The 23401-nt window shown below is 38.6% G+C and overlaps 1 protein-coding gene across 12 annotated transcripts in view; it reads right to left on the bottom strand.

The window, feature by feature from the left end:
• Pphln1 (periphilin 1) overlaps positions 1–23401 on the bottom strand; it is a 76956-nt gene that overhangs the window by 19148 nt on the left and 34407 nt on the right. For 8 of the 12 annotated variants that reach the window (XM_051189718.1, XM_051189714.1, XM_051189717.1 and 5 more), the window contains 5 exons: positions 21534–21745; positions 14398–14454; positions 11034–11113; positions 6476–6595; positions 2948–3088 (listed from right to left, as the gene is read on the bottom strand). In XM_051189718.1, coding sequence (XP_051045675.1) covers positions 2948–3088; positions 6476–6595; positions 11034–11113; positions 14398–14454; positions 21534–21745 — 610 coding nt within the window. The remainder of the gene's footprint in view (positions 1–2947; positions 3089–6475; positions 6596–11033; positions 11114–14397; positions 14455–21533; positions 21746–23401) is intronic. The other 4 variants (XM_051189707.1, XM_051189713.1, XM_051189710.1 and 1 more) reach the window with 3 other exon arrangements.

Below are 23401 nucleotides of genomic sequence, written 5' to 3'. Positions count from 1 at the left end.
ACAATACATGTGTGGTAGTTTGTAGGACATCTCTTAGTCTAGGGGTTGATGACAAACATGTGAATTAATGAATCCCGCATAACCTTAAGGACTACATCTTTTCAGAACTAATAAAAGGCCAGGAGAAAGTCTAAAACTTGTGCTCTAAACTTAGAACCCAGGAAAGCCTAGGAAAGTGGACCAATAATTTAGCATGGAAGATGGAGCAACCTTGGTTAAGGATAATTAGTATACTCGAGGGGAAATGAGAATGCCTAGGATCCAAAGCATAAGGAAGCCAAAAGAGCTAGAGTAATAAAATAAACCATACCTAACACAGAATGCTGAAGAAAAATGGGATGGTTTGAAACTATTCATCTCTACAACACTAAGACAGGACTGAGTACCTTCTGGATGGAGAAAGTATACTAGCACTCTCCTATACTTAATTCTAATCTGAATCTTTTATTTTTATAAAAAAAAAAAAAATCGCCAATACCCTTAAACCTAATAAAATTCTCAAATGTCCAGGGATGACATAGTGACAATACATCAAAACTGTATGTCCCTACACTGAGGTAATTCTGTGACAGTCTACCCCATGTACCTGCTTTTAGACATTAAGAACTGCTACACAGTGGTCACTATGAAATTCTGAAGTGGAATTTTCATTTAAACTATAATATTGCCTCAGTTTTAAAACCCAAGGGGAGCTAGAGAGACGGTTCAGAAGCTAAGAATACTGGCTGTTCTTTCAGAGGAACTGGGTCCAAGTCCAGCACTTACATGGTAGTTCACAACTAAGTGTCCCTAACTCCGGTTCTAGGGATCTGATGCCCTCTTCTGGCTTCTGGTGGCACCAGGTATGCATGCAGTGCATAGACATACATGAAGGCAAAACACTCATACACATAGGCTAATTGCTATTGTTCATTTAAAATATTTTAAACAATTCATGTCCATGAAAAAGAATAATATAAAGAGGTATTACTGAACACCAAGATAGCTATCATCTTGCTTTTCAGACCTTCTATCCATTGATATTTAATACTTAAATTAGAAAAAAATCCTGAAGAGTATTTCCTCTATTTAAAAATTAATAATAGTTTTATACATATATTTATTATCATGTGTTAGCTAAATTTGGGGGATTCTGACCTTACTCCTTGCCCAGGTGTAAAAGCAAAGTCTCTAGCAGAGACCTTTTCATGGCAGGATGTACTTCAGACTTATCAACTTATTGTTCTTCTGCATCCATTTCCCACAAATTTGGATTACAAGTACCTGTTACCATGCCCAGCTAATATGTAACTTTTTCAGTAACAATTTTACTCCTTTACTCCTCTAGTTAACACCAAATGTAGTAATTCTGTTTTCTTCCTTTATCCCCACCTCATCCCTTTTCCCCTCCTCATCCTCTTACTGTCTTTTCACTCCCTCTGTGACAGAGTCTCTGGCTGGCTTAGAACTCAGAGATCCTCTTACCTCTGTCCCCGAGTGCTGGAACTAAAAGTGTGAAGCATCATACCCATACCAGGCTTCCTTTATTTCTTGCCATCCTGCAATAGTTTCAGCATGTTCTACTAGTGGCTATTTTGTGTGCTTTAACAGCAGCTCTAAAGAGTCTCTCAAGCTCAAACATGTAGGTTTCCATAGAGAGCTATAAAGATTGGCTTCATGCTAATTTTCAGTATCATCAAGCTAAATTGTATATCTTACTGATAACTTTCTCCCAATGAAAGAGACCAGCTATGAATAACAGTATGAAGAAATAGTGAAAACATTCACAAATGACAACACAAAACACTTAGTATTTCAATCAAGTGTTTCTTACAGTTACATTGTTAAGAGAACTTGTCCTTAAAAACACTATAGAAGGGTGGTGCTGGCCAGCACACACATTTGACCCAGTGCTCAGTAGGCAGACACAGGCAATCTCTGTGATTTCAAGACCAGCCTGGTCTACACAGCAAGTTCCAGGCCAGCCAAAGTTACACAGAGAAACCATGTCTCAAAAAGAACAATAATAACAACAAAACCCCAAACCCTACAACTTCCAGAGGACCTGGTTTCAACTCCCAACACCCACATAGTAACTCCATTTCCAGGGATCTAGCACCCTTTTCAGACCTTTGAGGGCACCAGGCACACATGTGATACACACACACACACACATTTAGGCAACACACTCATATATAAGAGCTCACAAAATAAAAATTAATAAATCTTAAAGAGAGAGAGTTTCAACTTGGGAAGAAAGAGAATATCACTAAACCATTTATGCTCTTAAATAACACCTAGATCACACCTAATTAGGAATGAAGCCTAAGCGAAGTAGGTAGTAACATAAGACAACCTCTGATCTTGAACCACTCAAAGTCAAGGTTATGACCAAAAAGCACTTTTCTGAGTCTGTCATACATGACTTACTGCTTAAGTGGTAGATATAGCTACCACTAAACAAGACAACATCCCTGCTCTGTGAAGTCTCTGCTATGGTAAAGAGAGACAAGGAAGCAAACACGTGTCCAGTAAATTTAAAGGCAAAAAAAAAAAAAAAAAAAAAAAAGCTGATGTAGTAGCTCCCAGGAGTAGCCCAGTGTATGGGAAACAGGAGGTGGCAAGATTTAAAAGACCGCCTCAGTTCCATACCAGCCAGGGCTACAGCATGAGGCCCAATTCTGAAACACAAAGAAATTGCAAGGAGATGGAGACTGGTACATCTTAGGTCTTCCTGACTTGCCAATGTAGGCCACTTCATTGGTTCTAGACTAAGGAGAACTGTCACAGAAAAAAAAAGTGGGGGAGTCCCAAAGAACACCCGAGGTTGTCTTCTCATGTCTACACATATTCAATGGGAATTTTGGAGTTACAAGAGGAAAAGACAAACCAGTTTATCCAGCACGAATACTTAAGTGCATAGTGATAGAAACCAAGAGCTCTGTCTACTAGAAGAGTGCGTTCTTACCTGTTCAATCTCTTTGGTTTTTGATGCAATGGCTTTAGAGCGACTGCTAATCTGGTTGTCTTCATACAATTCTGTGCCATCTGTTGTGTTTGACTCGGGTTCTTCTATCTGATCGATAAATAAGGGTGCCGTGGATCCCGTCTTAAAAACAGAGATAGTCCTTAGTTATTTCTTAAAGAACACAAGAGTATTTGAGATGGCATATGTGGTCACTAACAGAAGATTATATAAAAGGAAGTGCTGTTTAATTTTAAGAAAAGAAAATATATAATGTCATAACACATAATGAGCATATGTAATGAAGACTGGAGGATATTATTCTACTTTTCTGAATTTTTGATGAGACTAAGCCTTCCAACATTTTAAAATATGATAAATACATAAATACAGAATAAGATACAGCTAAAAGGTTTTGTCCTGTGACTATTCCTTAAACATTATTCATGGATTATGAACCACACAAGAAGAAAAAAATCCAATATGAATGAGAGCACAAGCTCACACAAAGGAGCTCGGTAAGAGAGGGCATGGGAACACACTCCACCCTCACGAGAGAAACACCTTGCTCCTTTACTCACAACCATTAGAAAGGATGTGACAAGGCAGCAAGGATTAACCCAATAGTGAGTAAGTAATCCAGATTAGTCCCAAACAGTGATGATGACTGCCTTCAATATGGGAAGTGTACATGATCATACTATGTTGTAATGTATGAAATTTTCAAAGAATGGAAAATGAATAAAAAAATTAAAACAGAGCAACAGGAAGGATTAAGGAAGAATAATATAATGGGGCATAAATATGATCAAAGAATCATATATGAATAAAAATATGTGAATAAAAAAATGGAAATCCTTTCATATAATTAATATGTACTAATAAAAATTCTCCATTTTAATCCTTTTTAAAATAATCATTGAATTGCTGAATTTAATGATACACAAAGTAAAAGATTCAAATAAAAACTGGTCCTATGAAAAAAATTAAAGAGTAACAAATATTTTGCCAGATTAAACAAGAGAAAGAAAGGAAAATCCAAATTAGTAAAACTAGAAATGAGAAGGGAAACATAACAACAGATACCTAAGAAATTAAGAAAATCATAAGGATATACTTTTTAAACTCTGTTATATTAGCGGCTAGACAGATGACTCAAGGGTTAGAAGCACTGAGTGTTCTTGCAGAGGACCTGGGTTCAATTCTTAGCATTCATGTGTGGGAGTTACTGTAAGTCCAATCCCAAGAGATCCAATACACACTTTTGGCCTCTGCTGATACCACACACATACACTTAGACAAAAACTGTCACTCATAAAATAAATAAATAAAATATGCCTCTAATATATTAAATTATAAAAATATTAATTAAAAAAGAATAAATTTCTAGATACATATAACATACCAAAATTAAACAAAGATGAAACAAACAGCTGAAATGGATCCATTACCAGCAATGAGATCGGAGAATAAAAAGTCTTCCAACTAATAAAGACCCAAGACTAGATATACACAACTCAGAATTCTATCAGAAGAATAGTAATACTACTAAAATTATCCCATAAAATGGGGGGGGAGGGAGTCTTCCAAACTGTTTTTATAAAGCCAGTATTACCTTGGTACTAAAACTAAAGACAAAAAACAAACAAACAAACAAACAAAAACAACAACAAAAAGCTAGACTGATGTCCCCGATGAACAAAGATGTAAAATTATCAACAAAATATTGGAAAACTGAACTTAAGATTATATCAAAATGATTATTTATCATGACCAAGCTGGCTTCATTAAGGAAATGTGGGGATGGTTTAAATTATGTAAATTAATAAATATTGTTCATAAAATAAATACCTCTAACACAAATGACACGATCATCTCATTAAGTGCATCCTTTCCCGATAAAAGTCCTGGTGACTTTACAGACAGAGCACACCTCTAACACAGTAGAGATAGTCTGTGTAAACAAACCTATTGCCAGACACATGGCGTTAAATGAAGAAAAACTCAGTGTCCCATTAAGATCAGGAATAAGGCAAGGGTGTCTACTGAGTACACTACTATTCCATGTAGGGCAGCAAGACAAGCAAAGACTATAAGAGATACAAATAGAAAAAGAAGTTAAATTATCCTTATTTGCAAACTATATAATTCTGTATATGCGCTCGGCCTGTCTTCTTAGACTCCAGGACTACCTGCTTTGGGGTCATGATGCCTGAAAAGAACTTGTCTATGCTTCAAATATTACCACGTACTAAGAATAACAGCTTGATAAGTTCCATGCATTTACTTAAGTATACTAAAAATATCTGTTATTGCCCTAAAATAACAAGAAAACTTTGACCTGTTTAAGAGAAAATTAGTATCTAAATGACAAGGCAGCATTTCTCATCTCTCTCGCTCACAAATAACAAACCAACAAAAGGAAAAAAATCCAGATTCCATAAACATGTTTTTCTGGACTCGACTGTCCACACATTTGACTCATGCAAATTATATAGTAGACATCTGAAAAATAATTATTTTATCATGCATGAAGATATGGGATAGTATACTATTGTTATACACACTTTTAACTTCATGTATCATAAGACCTTCCAAGAGGATTGGAAACGTGACAGGCAGGTGTTATGGAATACCAGTTTAAGTTTCTTCATGCTGTGGAATATTATTTAATTATGCAAATATGTATTGCATTATTTTATGTTGTATTTGTTTAGCTCTGTAAATCTGTGTTACTTTGCCTGCCTAAAACACCTAACTGGCCTAATAAAGAGCTGAAATGCCAACAGACAGGAGAGGGATAGGTGGGGCTTGCAGGCAGAATAGGAGAAATCTAGGCTCAAAAGGAGGAGGGCTAGAAAAACAGAAGGAGAGGTGGACTCCAGGGGTCAGCCATCTAGCCACACAGCCAGCCATTGTATAAGAAGTAAAGATATATAAAATAAAGGAAGCTAAATAGCCCAGGGCAAAGCATAGTTAAAGAGAAATGAATAAGTTAGAAAAGTTGGCTAGAAACAACCAAACTAAGGCTGGGCATTCATAAGTAAGAATAATTCTGTGTACTTGAGAGCTGGGTGGAGGGCCCCCAAAGAGTAAAATAATAATCAACAATAGACAGGCCCTCAATTTGATCCCCAGACTGCAAAAGGGCCGGGAGAAGCAAAGCAAAATTGGGAAGAAGGAGGGAAAAAAAAGGCCTCCATTAAAATCACCCCAAAATATACTTTTCACACTCCACTTTGTGTTGTAAATTCAATAACCTATAAAGGTATTCTTTTCAAGTACCTGTTGTTGAGGTATAAGAACAAAGCAAATACATTTTTCTTCCTCATTTTACACTGCCTTTTTTTAAAAGGTAGGATCCCAGGATGACCTGTGGGATGCTCTGATGATGACCGTGATGATCCTCTACTTGCATCCCTAAATGCTGGGATTCCAGGTGTAGGTAGGGTACTACCCAAGACTTCCATCCAGCTTAAAATACAGATGAAGCGTTCAGATGTGAAACATAAAGGTGAAATTAAATCATACCTCAAACTCAGAAATCTCAGTCAAGTTATTTTCATCTGCCTTCTCTGGCTTTTCATTAGCCCACTTGCTTGCAGCCTCAGCAAGTTCCTTCTCAGTTAGCTGGCTAGGTTTGTCTAACACCTAACAGAAATAAAGAGACATCTTTGTTAGTGTTACTTAAAGGCCTCTACCATCAAGAAGCAGAATGAACTGAGAGTAAATATATTTCCTTTTCACTCCTTCAAAAACATTCAGCAGAGAGCCATGCAAGACAACATATGTAATCTTAGAACAAGGAAGGCTGAGGTAGGAGAACTACAAGTTCCAGGCCAGCCACAGCTACACAGGGAGTCACAAAACTCAGCCCAGAATCCTTTAAGTAGCAATTCCTTTAGGACACATAGACTACATACCACTCACAATTTCATTTGCATAAAACTTCAAGCCCACATCTAAAGGGTCAATGCAAAAAACAGGACAAATTGGACAGGCAGTGGTGGTGCTTGCCTTTAATCCTATCATCAAGGCAGAGGCAGGCGGATCTGGCTGGTCCACAAAGTGAGTTCCAGGACAGGCTTTAAAGCTACACAGAGAAACCCTGTCTCGGATGAAAAAACAAACAACCAAGCATCATACCTATGACATCTTTTTATCGTTAACTATGTCCAAATAAAATAAAACAATGGTTAAATTTTATTACAGTAAATCTGTCTCAAAAAAGATTTATTGCTTATTTTGATGTGGGTGTGTGTGTTTCTGCCTGCCTATATGCATGTGCTCCACTGTCCCGAGGCCAGAACAAGGGAACTAGATCCGCTGGAATTAGATTCACCGAGAATTCTGAACTACCATGCAGGTAGAAGGGATCAAACTCTGGGTCCTCTAGAAGAACAGCCAGTGCTCTTAACTGCTAAGCCATCTCTCCACCCCTAAGGTCAATTCTTAATGCATGAGAAAAGCCCAGATACATCATCTTTATTATCTGTAGTAAATTATAAGTCACATTCCTTGCACAAGAATGTAAAAACTTAAATTTCCTTGTTTTGACATAATGCTACTTTCTCTGACCAAATACGATATAATCAAAGCACAGGCTTTGGAGCTACAGGCAAATCTTGGCATGCAGTGTGGTTTAAATCACCTGTTAGATGGGACTTATTTCCTTTTTTACAAAGCACTTGTGAGAATAAAGATAAGGAGTATAATAATATCTGGTCCTTTCTCTTTTCCATATTCATTGCCATAAATTTATTATACTGAGACTAAGTTGGAAAAGCTGAATGAGATCATGGAGGAAACAAAGACAAAGAAAAGTCTTTCGGGCTCACTCACAATCCCAATAAGGGCCTTTGTTGTGGATGAATGAGTGAAGCACACAGCACAGATTCTAAAGCCTATCTTCTGAACCTTTATGGTAGCATTCTGATTCCACCCTATTTCCTAGAACAACATTCACCAATGAGACCCTGACGCCCCTACCTCTTACTCCTCTAAGAGTGTGTCACTGACTACCAACATCTCCCTCCTTAGAGGGAGGATGATGGTCTGTCTGTGATGATCAATCTTGACTGGCAGCTTGAAGGGATATGGCATCAACTAAGAAATATGCCTGTTGGGTTCATAAGGCTGCTTTCAGTAAGGACTGACTGAGTGGGGAAGACCTGTGCTCACAGGGACTTCAAATAGGTAGCCCAGATATGCAGAGGTTCAGGGAAAAGGTAATGCTGCAGCTGCTGTCTTCCATGGACATCTGAACCTGGTTTCTCTGGACTTCCATGCCAGATTTAGTATTGGCAATTTTCCAGTAATCTTTCAGGCCTTAGCAATGGTCTGGAACCACTCAGGCATCCAGCCTAGTGGACTGAGCAGCTCAGGTTCTCAGCCTCTCTAGCATGCTGCCAGTCAGACTACCCAGCCTATTAGGTAAACCAAGGTAGTGCTCGCTTACCTTTTATAAAATGCACACTGCACTAGTTCTATCCAATACTGCAGTGAAAATAAAAAGAGAAAACCACCTTGGCAGTACTGGTGCACTGCCATGAATGAAGACCTTACACAGACCAAAGAGCACTCTGATAGAACTCCATGGAAGGGATCCAGGCAGGCCTCCTCACCTCGAATTAAGATACAGAACAAAACAATTTGTTTAAACTCACCAAATAAATACGGACAGAAAGGGCTATATGAGCTTCATCTATACCTGATTAAGCTATCCAAAGGACAGGATGGCCATGGGTTATATTTAGAGAGAGAGAGAGAGACAGACAGACAGGCAGAGAGAGAGAGAGAGAGAGAGAGAGAGAGAGAGAGAGAGAGAGAGAGAGAGAGAGAGAGAGAGAATCTGTGTGTGTATGTACAGCATTGTGTGAGAGAAAATATTTTGCTCTAAATATACTTGACTATTTTGACTTAATTATTCAGAGAAACTGCAGGACTCTGTAAACCCAGGAAACCCAAAAAGCTGCCTGTTGTTTTATAGCAAGAAATCAACAAAAGCAAAGTGAACAAAAGCTATAAAAAGAGGCTTTCTCTAAGATACCGGTGACTGCCTAGGAAATATTTTCACAGGACACTTAACCTACAGAGAGGCCACCACAGTGGTCTTCAGAGACTTCCACCTGGGAAAACTGGTCTGCACAATATAGCTTTGGTGGCTAGAGAGATGGCTAAAATGGCCAAGACTGCATACTGCTCTTATAGAGAACCTGAATTTGGTTCCCAGCACCCATGTGCTTGGCTCATGAAATCGCTTTTAAGTCCAGCTCCAAAGGGTGCAAAGTCTCTCATTTGTGACACTAGCACTCAAGTGCATGTACCCACACACGCATAACTGAAAAATAATCTTTTCAAAAAGAAAAAAGGCAGCCAACCAAAGTAAACCCTAAGCTTTCCTGCCTTTGTGTGCTGCAGGACACAGGATCAACGAGGGGCTGATGCTTGTGTATGCTCCCATGCACACAGACAAATTTTAAGATTTCTTTTTTACAGATTCTCTATTATCAGCTTATATCACAAATTAATGTTATTAATGCTTCAGAAGACAAAGAGAAAACTTGAAATGTACCTCCAAAGTATATTGCATAGCCAATAAATAAGCTTAAATCTCTCATTTCAATTCTCTACCCATCCAGACAATTTTGTTTTTATCCCTTAGGTTTGTTTATTTGTTTTTACAACAGTCTCACAATCTGTAGCCAAGGTTAGTTCATGTTTATGCAATTTCTTTGTCTTAGCCTTTGAGTGCTGGGATCATGGGCATAAAATGCAGGCATACCTTTAATGCCAACACTCAAGAGGCAGAGGCAGGTGATCTCTGAGTTCAAGGCCAGCCTGGTCAACAAAGCAAGTTCCAGGACAGGTTTCAAAGCTACACCGAGAAGCCCTATTTCGAACACCATCACCTATCCAAGAAAATAATGCATACTTAATTTCAAGAGAGTTATAGAGCAAAACCAAGCTAATGACTTAGGAGTTCTTGTAAAATATAAAGAAATCCTACCATAGGATTTTTTCAATCTGTTCATCTGTTACTGAGTGTGCTTCAGCACATGGAACTATTTTCTAATGGCAAAAAATAAACTCTGAAAAAATATATTCCCAAAGCCATAATGTTTGCAAGAAAAAATCCTCAGCTGAGAAGCTAAACTAAGAACTCAGGAGGCTGTTGCAGGATTAGCAAGACCAGCCTAAGCTACTACGTAGTAAGATCCAATTTCAAAAACAAATTTAAATACACATTTTTCAAAGAGCTGGCTTTCTAGGGCTGGAAAAATATGTCAAATGTCTGCAAGGGCAATAACCTCAAGTCCACTCATGCCACAAAACACAGCAAAAAACAGCCCGACATTTCTCAATTCTTAGAGGTTTGAGAACACAAAGTTCTCTTTTCCTCTCAGAAAGTGCTATCCCCACAGACCAACGGCAGACTGGCAGGCAGTAAGTATTGCTGATAAAGTAAAAAACATTATTAAAAAAGAAAAAAAAAGTGGAAGAGTAACTGAAACAAGCAGGGAAAAAAAGTCAAGGACTAATAAAGGTAACTAAGTAAAGACATACAGCTCTATCTTTCCAAAACAGTTTGAGATGGTGGCAAATATGAATAAAGAATGGTATGGGAGAAACATCTACCACTTGGAGGAAATTATTTTTTCTTCTGGAACTTTAGTTTCCTATAGAACTGAGATTTAAAACTAACTATAGAGTTTCTGTTTGGGTTACTTGAGAGGACATACTACATATCAAGAATAGAATAGTTTTAAATACATGTTAAGCTTCTACCTATGCCCTCAATGCCCCAAATAAAAGCAAATCCCATGAATACACACCCTGTCTAACTATGCATTCCCACTTGGATATGGTGAAGATGAGCAAAGACTACAGCAACAAATACTAACCTTACCAAAACCTATGGAAAAATATCAATGAGAAAAAATGATCATTTATTTTGGCCTCTATAATATGATATGATGACTTAAAATTCAAGCTTTCAATTTAGCACCATGGGTACACATAATATTTATGCTGGGCAACCCATTATCTGTACAATGTAGTTCTACTTAACTTTAGAAAAATAACAAACCTTGGATGAAGAAACTGCTGAAGAACTTGAGGGTGAAGTATCTCTTGATGTTTTCAAAGACTGGATGGACCTCTCTTTACCTACATAACAATGGCAAGAAAGAATAGACAACGTGAAACAGCATAAGATTCAATTTTCTAGCTTACATGTTTCCAATTAATAAGGAAAGCCATATATGTACTCTAATACTGTCAGTTCTCACCATAGTACTATATAAACATCTAATCTACCTCTCTCAGTAATATCACAAAACATTAAAGTAATGTAGAATAAAATATCCTCTATAGCATCGATGACACACCAATGCCAGTTAGCAACTGTAATCATGGAAATGCTAAAAAGGGCTAAATACATTTTTAGAGGCTCCACAAGCTTCCTTGCTACGTCTAAGCAAGTTCTATAGACTTAGGCTTCTAAACACCTCAGGCGGTATTATATAACACTTCTTCCCAAGGTCCTGAAGATAGCAAGTCACTCTATACCAGTAGCTGTCAGCCAAGGGCAGTTTTGTCCCTCCCACCCTGACATTGGGCAATATATAAACCATATTATATCATAATATAAACACACTGAATGTTATTACAGTTAGTATGTAGATACCACAGGGCAATCAGTTAAAAAGCAGTCCAAAGAGTACTATACACAGGAAATTTAGCAGATAGTCCCAAAACTTTCACACTATTGAAAGGAATTTAGAAACCCATTAATTCAGAGCACTGATAGAGAACCTGGCATAAATGATGTTAACAATTGTTTGTTTAAAATAAATTTCTATAAGATAAACTCACCATCATTAGTTACTTCATATACTCACATAATGTTGCATGGAACCATTTTTAGCAGAAACATAAGCCAGAAAATATATGAACATTATTATACTAGTAAGTTCAATAACCAAAAATTTATTTAATTTTAGTTTTTTAGTTAGCTAATTAAACTTTTAATGTCAGATTAATCCTATAATCTTAAATTCTGGAAAACTAAACATACAAATAATACAAAGCTGTTCTAGAAAGTGGCCACACAAATGCTGCTAAAGCCTAGAAAGGGGGAGAGAGCCCAGAAAGCAGGCAATAGCAGAAGCAGACACCACGTCACCTGCAGAGTGCAGCAATGCCAGCTTTAATCAGAGGTTCCACAAGCTTCCTGCCATAGCTAAGCAAGCTCTAGAGACTCAGGCTTCTAATCACCTCCATATTAAACACCTCTCCCCAAGGTCCTGAAAAGGCCAGTGACTCTCAGCCAGTGGCAGTTTGTCCTTCCCACCCTGGCTCTGGGCAAAGTGTAATGTGTAAAAACACTCTTGATTGTTTTCAGTGATAGAATACTTGGCATATAAAACCACAGGCTGAGGATACTGTGAAGACTTTTGTATGGGGGATAGTCCCACCCATCATCCTTAACTATCATCCAGCTCCAATGTCATTGAGGCTGAGGGAGAAACTCCTATTCTTAAATTTAATGTCCCAATTCTGAAGTTTCAACTGTTTTTTGTAAAAGACAGAACTTATGGTACCAGGCTACCCAAGGCTAATAGTGAGAACCTATTATTAAAATAAATAAATTACTTGGTGAAACAAAACAAGACAACCCTGTTACAGTCATCATGACACCTTCCAATAGCCAAGAACATAATTCAGTTATTCCTTACTGTATTCCCAATGCATGTGGCACATTGTTTGCTGCATTGTAAAGTCTGTCCTGTTGCCCAAAGCTCCTAGAGCATGGTTCTCAATCTCTGAGTTGAAACCCCTTTAGGGCATCACATAGCAGATATTCTGCATATCATATCTACATTATGACTCATAACAGCAGTTATGAAGTAGCAACAAAATGCTTTTATGGTTGGGAGTCATCACAACAAGAGGAACTGTAGTAAGGGTCAGAGCATTAGGAAGGTCTATAAGCCCTGTCCTAAAGGAATAAGTATCATGAATTTAGATGGTTTACATAACCTGAGAACTTAAGAACACATGTAAGTACTCCAAGTCAAGTAGAAAACCAACTTAATTTTCACACTGAAGTTACAATGTCATCTCCACCCTGTTCTGCTAACCAGCACAGTACAAGCTAAATAAAGGCATAATTATGTTAGGTAGCTAGTTGTACATGAGGTCAGAAGTCAGTTATTATGGAAGAACCTCTTTCTCGTTGTAAAACTAAGAACTAAAACTGGCAAATTCTTGATTTTGGGTCCAAGAATGGCATCCATAGTCCCATCTCTGGCCCTGAATGAAGTCTGACATTCTGACTAACCACACTGACTGAAAATCACTATGGAGCTAAAGTAGACAGACACACACCCTTTATTCTCTTCCTTAAGAGTTAATTCAACCTGTGCAGTGGTGGTGCACACCTTTAATCCCAGCAGTGGGTGGGTAGGTGGATTAGGGTTAGAGGCAGGTGGATCTCTGTGAGTTCAAGGCCAGCCTGGTCTATAAGAGCTAGTTCCAGGACAGCTTCCAAAGCCACAGAGACCCTGTCTTGAAAAACCAAAAAGAGTTAATTCAAATGGGCTTGTCAACAGAAAAACACCCTTCTGGGTAAATTTTCTGTCCTAGAGACCTTAGAAATAGCAGAAAGATGTCTAAATAAAGATGAGACAATGTTCCCTTTGGCCATCCTCACCCTTCAAGCATGTTCCTTCCAAGTCTGTAATAAACTCTACGTATTATCGAACATACTACCTTGTTTGGTTTGTCTCAACTGTTTTCAAGATCACAAGGATAGACCAGAGCAAAACCCTGGTGTCAATTACACATTCAATTTTAGCATGCACTAGTTGGAACATGAGAAGAAAAAAAAAAGTAACACACAACATTGACAGAAAAGATAACAAATCAACAGCTGTCAATCTCCAACTTTGCTTTACAAACAGGACACTGCTATGGTAGCTATGCCAGCTGTGACCAAGCAGAGCCCCAGAATCTTCCATGATTTCAGATCTTAGTGGTTAACATAAGCAGACACCAACCAATCTCAGTATGCAGAAGCAAAAGATGGCTGAAGGCAAAGAAATTATTTCTCACAAACACTCATTTATAGCTGTTTCATAAATGAGTGGACAAGCAAGAAGCGAGGGACAAAGACGTAAACAAAGACAACAGCAAAAACTGCAAAGTCAGTAGAAATCTCTAGCTCCCTCTGCCAACAGACTCATTATTCTATAGGCTCTATCCTCCTGTGGCGGCCATTCCTGACTAGAAATGGCTGGCCTAGACAACCAACCTCCTGGCTGTATTGCTATCCAACCCTAGTGACATACTTCAGAGAGTAGTAAGATACTTTCCCCATTTCAATAATTTCTCAAATCAAACTTCCCACCCCTTCAAAATTCCAAACCAAAACCTACTTCCAAACTCACCTCTTCCTGGATTTGCTTCATTCTGTCGTTTGTAGGAAGCACCAACATGCGAAGACTCTAGGGAAAGGTGGCAGGGAGGAGTTAACACCAGCACCTCTGTGCCTGGGAGGAGCAAGGTAAGAACCCAGAAGTAGGAGCAAAGAGAAGAGGTACTTCTGAGCACTTGCTGGTGATCCTAAACACCTCCAACCCCACTGCAAGCTGAGCTGCCCAAGCAGCCCTAACTGAGGAAAAACCAAAACAGAACAGTAAAGAAGCAAACCTTCTGTGCACACTGCAGTGGTCACTCAGAGAACTAAAAGACAACAGTGGTTCCTAAAAACCAACTTTTTACAGAAGAAATGAATATTATCTAGATTAATAAACAGATGCAAAAAGAGATTTTGTATGAGCCCCTGTAAATTACCTAAAAACCGGTCTAGTAAAAATATCTTACCACAGGAAAGGAGACTAGAGTTCAGAATCCCAATTACACACTCACAGGCTGTCACCTACTCAGAACTACACAGGCAACCCAGAACTCACCCACAACTGTGTGTAATAAGAAAAAGCTTTCTTTTCCATGTATCCAGCTGTTTAAACACCCACAGCTTGCTAACATCTCCCCATCAGAAACCAGTAACTTGCATTCAGAAACCATGTACGTTCAATTACCTGGCCCTTCGTGTGGACACACAATAAACTGCATGTCTTCCTGCAGGTCTCCTATCAGTTTGTTTCTCGATTATAAACTATCAGAGAATACAGAAGGAAGACTGTAATTCCTCTATTAAGTTTAGCTAAGTGGAAGTGTGAGGAGAAGAACCAGCCAAGGGTAACATGAGAGGATATATAAAAACTTGATGTGCCTAAGTAGTATCTATCATTTAGCCATCCAAGAACCATAAGGTTCACATTCAAAGATGTGGGACAGGATCACATATCAGGCAGGGAAGGAGGGTGTCAGTCAGTTTACTGGAAGGTAAGTCACAATCAGAAATAAATCACAATGCCAGGAAAGTTTTTTTCAATAACAGGTTTACCAATACTCTAATATTGCGATACCAAAAACTTACTGATTCTCTTTACAAAGTCTCTCATACATGGATTTTCCTCAGACACAAATTTATGGCTACCATCCTGGCTGAACTCTTCATTATGCTATATTTAGAATTTCAAAACACTGTTAAGATTCTTATAGAGACAGACCAAAAACAAAGGGTCCCAAATAAAAAGCAGACTCCCCCACTATCTAACCATCAAGACCCTAGCTGCTTGGTGCCTAATGCAGCAAACTGCTATGAAATTCCTAATAACTCTTGAGCTTTTCCCCAAATGGCCTGTCTGGTAATAAGAAACCCCTCTATAATAACAGGATCTTTGGCTTGCCAACATCTTATCTACCAAAGTGGCCCAGAAGGCAAGGTCAGGTAGCTTCTCTTCACCTCTATAGAATGATTCTCCTCTTGCACAACCACTGTGCTCCTGACCACATTCTTTTCTACAAACCCTCTATCAACTCTGGACTGATAAAATGCCCTTTCTCCTTAGCCGGTTTTTCACCCATCAGAATACTTGGGTGGCCTAGCTAGCGAGCGCACTCCATGCTCTCTTTAGCATTTCTTGACTGGGTGTTTGTGGTGCCAGGGGGAAGTAGCCCCCAAAAGCAACTGAATTAACTCTGGCTGGATTATCTCTCCAGTGAGATCCCAAGGCTTCTGGGCTCTAACAGGCTCTAAGATCATAGCTTCAAGACACCCCAAAAGAATGCTTACATATATACCTCATCAAATCAAATCAACTATCACCCCCTCTAACCTCTCAGTGGAAGCTTCTTAAGTTTTATCAGGCCAAACATTGGGACCAAAGTCCTCCAATTTCTAGTTGAGCCTGTTTTTATCAGCAAGCAAATTTTTCAGAATTTGTGATGTATTTACAAAGACTGTCTTATCTGTAGCCAGGCCAATCCTGAGCAAATGAGAATGTGTAGCTTCTGGCGAACAGATTTTTAATAATCACCAGCTTTCATTTCCAAGATCAGGTAGGAAATGGGTGTGGCCTACTCAAATTGAAGTATTATCTCCATGCAGCCTTATGCTCTCCATTTACCAGGAAAGAAACGAGATCTAATTTAACGCTTAGAGATGGCCCACTAAGCTTCCACTCAAGAATCAATATTATTGGTCCACTCTTTTCCAAATTTGCATCTTTACAATCTAGCATTACCCCTATCTATAAGGCAGACTCTATATAGTAAGCCTTCCTGGGGCAGTCCTCACACTAGATCCAGAGGCTTACTGTCCCTGGGACAATCAAGAATGTTACTGACTCACATTTTCAGTGTAATCGCTTTAATATTAACTCAGGAGAACAGGTCTATCTTTAAAGCCTCCCACAGGATAAAAGGCCACTACAGCTGTGTGCCCCAAATCAATCAGGTCCTCCTCATGTGTCCAGTTGAAGTCAAGTGTCACTGTGGATGCCTCTGTCTAGAATTAAGACTGCTCAATTATATGCTCCAGCATCCTGAATAGACAAACATACTGGCACATCTGTATTTACTGCTGCATTATTCCCAAAGCCAGAAAATGAAACCAGCCTACACCTCCATCCAAAGATGGATGGATGGAAAAAGAAAGCACAGTACCTATGTGCAGTGAAATTGTATCCAGCTGGTAAAAAAGAAATCATGACATTTGAAAGAAAATGGGTGGAACTGGAAACCATTATGTTAAAGTATGTCAAACTCAAAGAGGCAACTACCAAAGTCCAAGAGAAAGGACTGTAGGAGCCAGAGGTTCGGAAAGACACATTTCCAGACATCAGGGCCCTGACACACAAGAACTTTTCACAAAACCTTCATAAGACCAAGACTCCAAAACTCTAGCATGGATAGGAGTTTACATCCATAGCTCTTCTCCTTGATGTGGATAGAAACACAATTTGGCTGCTTCCAGTCCCTGACACCTTGACCTCCCTAGGTTTAGACTGAAACCTCAAGCTCTGCACTAAAGTAAGTCCTGATTCCTCCAAGTTGCTTTTTACCAGGGCATTTTATCACAAAAAAAAAAAAAAAAAAAAAAAAAAATGAAACTAAGACACATGCTGCATGATACACTGGATGCTCACAGGAGCAGTGAGTCACAGGAGCAGTGAGCCATAGCAGGCAATCAGCCATGCTGATCACAAGGACTAACAGCTCAAAGTGTAGAGGAATGTGTTTGTAAGCTATAAAGCTCAGCAGGTAAGGTAAATAAGTAAATATATTACCACTTTTAAGACATAATTCAACTTGTAACTGAAACTGGTGCTATTGTAAGTCAAGGAGAATTTCCATTGGATTTACAAACCAGGTATAAAGTATTTTAGTAAAACTAAAAGCTGTAGACATGACTTAAATGCACTGAAGAAATACTAAGTCCTATAAGGGTTTGATGGTATTTGGTGACTCCTTGCATATAATAGCTAAGTATACATCTAATACAATCCCTCAAACAATACTTTCTTCCTGAGATAGGATTTCCTGCTAAAAGCAAAGATAAATGTAAGCAGTTTCACCCACTTTAACAACCACTGTTCATTCTTGACAACTCCCATGAGAACAAAGGATACTTTAGAAAATCAAAACCTGAAAACATTAACGATGATGAAGTTATGGGGTATGTCTTGCAAAGTACTATAACTCAGGGCAATGCTTAACAAGCAAGAACATGTCAGATATATTTTAATTCAAGAAACAAACACCACAACACAGATATTATACTGGGTTACTCTTTGACGGTAGAAGCTTTAATGAAAATACAAAGGAATGTCACAGATGACAAGGAATTTTGAGGATTACAAGAAAGATTTTAATGAGTGAAATAACTAGACTAAGAAGGACAAAAATTGCATATTTGCGCTTATCTGTGGAATCTAGACCACAGGGTATGAAAGTAGAAAGAATACCACCTGGGAAGAACAAGGGGATTATGAAATGGGAGACAAAGTGGGGCTGAAAAGAGTATGAGCGAAGTATATTATAGACATGAATAAAAGCACTGTAGTATAGTTAACATACACTGATTTAAAAAAAAAAAAAAGTAAAGGACTTTGAAGAATGGGTGTGAAACCAAACTTGATGGTTCTGGTGTCATATTTAATGCTAAACAAATTGTAAATGATAAGGAGATGAGGAAAACCAGGCCACCCTTCAGTGTTAGCAATGAAATTTGCACAACCAAAAGACTGAAAATGATGAGCTCACAGCTGTATTCAGATCAACACCACTAGGAATCTGAGACAAAACTTCAAAGCACTGAAGTCAATCTGAGGATTTGAGCACATGCACTCCCACAGAACTCAGAAGGCAGAGCTAGGAGGATAAGGAGCTCCAGGCTCTTGCAGCAAGCTTGAAGTCAACCTGGGGTATGGGAGGCACTCTCCCAAAGTAAACAGAATGAGAGAAAAATCATTTGTAATTACATTGTAATGATTAAAAATCATTTGTAATTGGCTTGTAATTACAAATCTTGCCTGTCCCGACTACCTGAGTGCAATTACACAGGACTCACACAGTGGAAGAGAGCCTGCTCTCCCCAAGCTGTACTGACATCTGTACAATACACCATGACATGTATGCACTTGAACATATACATACACAGCAGATAAAAAAATACAATACTACTATCAATACAAGAACCTTAAGTCTGGGAAAAGATGGTTGCATCAGTAATGTCCTTACCTCATAAGTTTAAGGACCTGATTTGATCCCTGGTACCCTTGTAAAATAGCCAGGCACGGAAGCAGGGAGAAGGTTCAGTGAGTAAAGGCATTTTCAGCCATGCCTTATGAGGTTAAGTTCAATCCCCAAGAGCCACACAATGAAAGGAAAAAACAGACCTTTTTCAAAGTTATTGAATGATGTCTACACATGTCAAAATATGTGTGCAGCCTTCCCCATACTCTCCCAAACTAAATCCCTATGCTCTGCTTAATTTATTTATCACACACTGTGTTCTTCGATATTGTTTATCACTGCAGATACTAAAGATGGGACATCCTGAGATCCTGACCAACACCACACAATGCTTCCTTTCTAATTCTACAGTCTGAGCCATTGAAGCCCCAAAGTGGAAACTGGAAAATGCTTCCCCAGAAAACTCTACTTTAAGCCTGGCCCATGGGAAGCTGGGACAGGAGGACAACAGAAAGCTCAAAGATGTCCTGGGATGTACAATGAGGTCAATGACAGCTTAGGATAATAGCTAAATGTGTCTCAAAACACAAATAAAAATTTTGTTTCATAAACAGACAAAAAAATGGGGCTCATTTGCCATTCAATGGCTACCTTTAATGACTTTACTAGGTGCTATCAAGTAAAACTCTCATTTCCATTACTATTTTGTTTTATTAAGACTTCATTACCAGCTGTCAAAGATATTTTTCCTTTCCCCCTAACTGTTAAGACAATTACCTTTAAGCTATGCACACCTGGAAGGGATGCCGGAAGTTAAAGGATATGTGGCTTTTGATATGTAACTCTACTCATGATAGCATTTAGTAGAGTTAGTCTATCTACTATCTTAAAAGCTTTTTGGGATTGGGGTGTCTGCCTTTGGGGATCAGAAGGGGAAAAGAAAAGAAATAAATGCACACTAACACTAACATTTACAGCACAACTCCCAGTTTCTAGAAGTTTCTTAAGCTATAACAGTGTACACTGCTCTTTGTTTTCATTTTTCAGGGTTTTTGTTTTATTATTTTTTCAGGGGCTGGAGCGATGGGTCAGTGGTTTAGAGGGCTTGCTGTTTTAAAGGACTCCAGTTCAATTCTCAGCATGCATATGGTAGCTTACAACAATCTGTAATTCTAATCCTAAAGAATCTAATGCCCCCTTCTGGGCACCAGACAGACACAGACATAACAAGCAGTATTGTTGCCAGAGATTTGTTGTTGTTGTTGTTGCTCCCAGAGCACCAAAGGAGTCAGGCACATTCAGCTGGCCAGGGTGAACCACTGAATTTTCTGTTGGACACACAAGAGAATAAGGAGTGGCCAAAGGAAAGGCACAGAGTTTTTTGAGTGGGAAATCGTGGAGAAAAGAGGTTGTTGATCTTTTCTCCATCACTTGTTGTGGATCTATCAGATTTTACTCTAATATCTCCTGACCATGTTTTAATAAAACAATAAAATAAGCCGCTTTATTTGGCATCCAATGTGGGGCGAGATCATGCAGTGACATCCACCACACTACCCCAGGTCACAAGGAAGGGCTTTTCCTGCTGCAATCTCCCCGCAACACAGTGTGTCTGGTGCTCAGACATAGGAGTAGACAACACGTCCATACACATCAAATGAATTAATATAAAAAATAGAACTTTATCTGTGTTCATGTGTGCGAACACTGGCTTGGATATGTCATGGCACACATGAAATTCAGAGAACAACTCTGGATGCTGGTCCTTGCTTTCTACTTTGTAAGAGATGTCTCTCCCAGTGCTGACTACAGTATACAACAGGCTAGCAAGTCTACAAGCTTCCCTTTGTATAGGAGTGGAGAGGCTGGCACTATCTGTCTTTTTTCTTTTTTATAGGTTCTGAGGGTCAGAACTTGTATACAAACTGCTTTTACCCACACCAAGCCCTCAAATGATATTCCTTCGGCCATCATTTACACACCTGTATGCAAAAAGATATTTTCTGTGAAGCTTCACTGCTTTGCAAATAATAAACGGTAGTTTTACAAATAATAGACAACTTACAGATATTTGCTGAACACAAGAACCCAACAACATCTATCCAGAAAGACAACATGAGGCCATGCATGGGAGAAGACAGCAAAGGCTGTTAATGTAAAGCTCAGATTTGGACTACTAGGAAGTATGGGAGCATATTGACTTTTGGACTTGATAAAAAGGGTATCTTTTACACACTGATGAATTCAAAGATGAATTGTCATGCAGACTCTAATTTCATACAAAGAATTGAGGAAGGTGTGCATATGTACTTACTATACAATTCTGTCAAGATCCCGGGTGTTTCAAATTACTCAAGGAAAAAAAACACCTCGTCCTACATTTCTGAATCAGTCTGACTCAGTACGCTCTTATTGGTGGAGTCTGAAAGGCAGTCTTGAAAACACTTCAGAGAAAAAGAAACAAGAAAAGCAGACTTACTTCGATGCTGAGATTGGTGGAAGGAGTGCGTCCTGCTTCGTTCTGGAGAGTAGCTTCTACTGCTGAGACTGGAGCCAGATCTGCTGTGTGGGGACTCCTTCCGGCCTACAGGTGACTCTCTGAAAAAAGGAGTGTCCCTTTTATGGGGAGACCGTTCTCTTGAATAATGGGAAGAGTAGAAACTTTTTCTTCTAAAGCCATCTCTCATGTCCCTTTGAAGAAAAAAAAAAAAAAAAAAGTTAATTATATCCTCTACATCTGAATACACAAGTGGCAAAGATCTGATTACACACTACTCTATCCTGAAGTCTTGACTCCCCTTTTATAACAGTGACAAACGAAGTCAGTTAACAAAGTGAAACCAGCAAAACATGACTTAGTGTGTACCACTTTTCACAGCCTGGGGTAGAGCCAGATTATTAAGTACAAAGGTACTTTATTCTAAATTGTGAAGAAACAGACAGTCTCTACTAGTCCCAGAAACACCTAGGAATTGCAATTTTTTCCAAGAAAAACAGCTCATGGTATCACCTGCTAAATAATAGTATGTAATGGGCATCTCTCACGCAAAAGCTCTGAAATATGAAACCTATATTCATTAGCACAATGCTCCCAGGGTTTCCTACTCTGCCATATTTCAAGAGTTCACACCAGAGATGTTCATCCAATAAAGTTTATGTAAATGTTTCAAACAAAAATCTGAAAACTCCTTATCTCAAGCATCTCAGAAGAGAAAGTTCACTTGTATATACTATTGACTTTTATCTCCTAACTCAGTAGCTAGAGTGTTTTTTCATGGCTGTTGGGGAATAGAAGAAACTGGTGGGTAATGGCCAACGATGCCACCAAAATCCTTTAATACCCAAGAAACCAAAGCCATACAAACTAAGGAGCCCCATCTAACCCAAAGGTCAGCAATTGCAATCCTGTCTCTGTTAAGTGGTTATTCTACAATCTGTGTCCTCAACACACACACTGCTACGAGGCCTATCTCCTTTATAAGTCACTATGACTTTTGCAAATCCAACTTGTTTATTAAGCATTATCAATTCAAGTAAACCTATTAATAAGGTATTAAGCAGGGCTGAGGATACAGGTGATTTATAGTGATCACTCTGCATGCATGACACTATGGTTTGATACTAGTACTGAAAAAAGAAAGGAAAAAAGAGGCAGGGGGGAAGAAGTCAAAAACTTTATACAGGAGAAACATCAAAGTATATCAAACTTACTAAATAGATCAAGGTATAAACCTCTATAAAATATAAAAAGAACAAAGAAAGGAATAAAAACAAACCTATAAACAGAATGCTCAAAGGAGTTTAATTAATTTAAGCAGACTTTCATTAAGTAACAATTTTCTTTTCTGTCTGTTTATTTTTGTTATCACTGATCACTGTTGTTACAGGAAGGGTCTTATTTACTCTTAGTGCAGGCTACTATGTACAGCAGTCTTCCAACTTCAACCTCCAAGTATTGGCATTGCAGGTGCCCACCACCATGCCTCCCAAGGCATAGTACCTCATACAGACAAGTGCTGATACAAACTAAGGGCATCGATTTTATTTTACCTGTCTTTCCAAGTGCTAGAGATCAAACCCAAAGCTTTTTCTGAAAATAACTTTGGACCAATTAGTCTGAAAGTTCAACTGAGCGCTAGCTTATCAAGTGTCTAAATATACTGCTCTACAATTTCCCTAGTAAAAAGTAAAAGCATCTAAAGTTCATCTAATGAACTCATATGAAGCACCAATACTGAAATAAAGCACTTCAGAATCCCAAGATAAATAAGTCAGGTTCATACCAACACCTCCAGTCAGTCAGTAGATATGCTACATATTCAGCTGGTCTTAAATACTACAGCCGGG

This window comes from Phodopus roborovskii, unplaced genomic scaffold, assembly GCF_943737965.1.
Source record: "Phodopus roborovskii unplaced genomic scaffold, PHOROB, whole genome shotgun sequence".
NCBI lineage: Eukaryota > Metazoa > Chordata > Mammalia > Rodentia > Cricetidae > Phodopus > Phodopus roborovskii.
The sequence above is the reverse complement of the archived record's forward strand: the minus strand, read 5'-3'. Positions and strand labels throughout refer to the sequence as shown.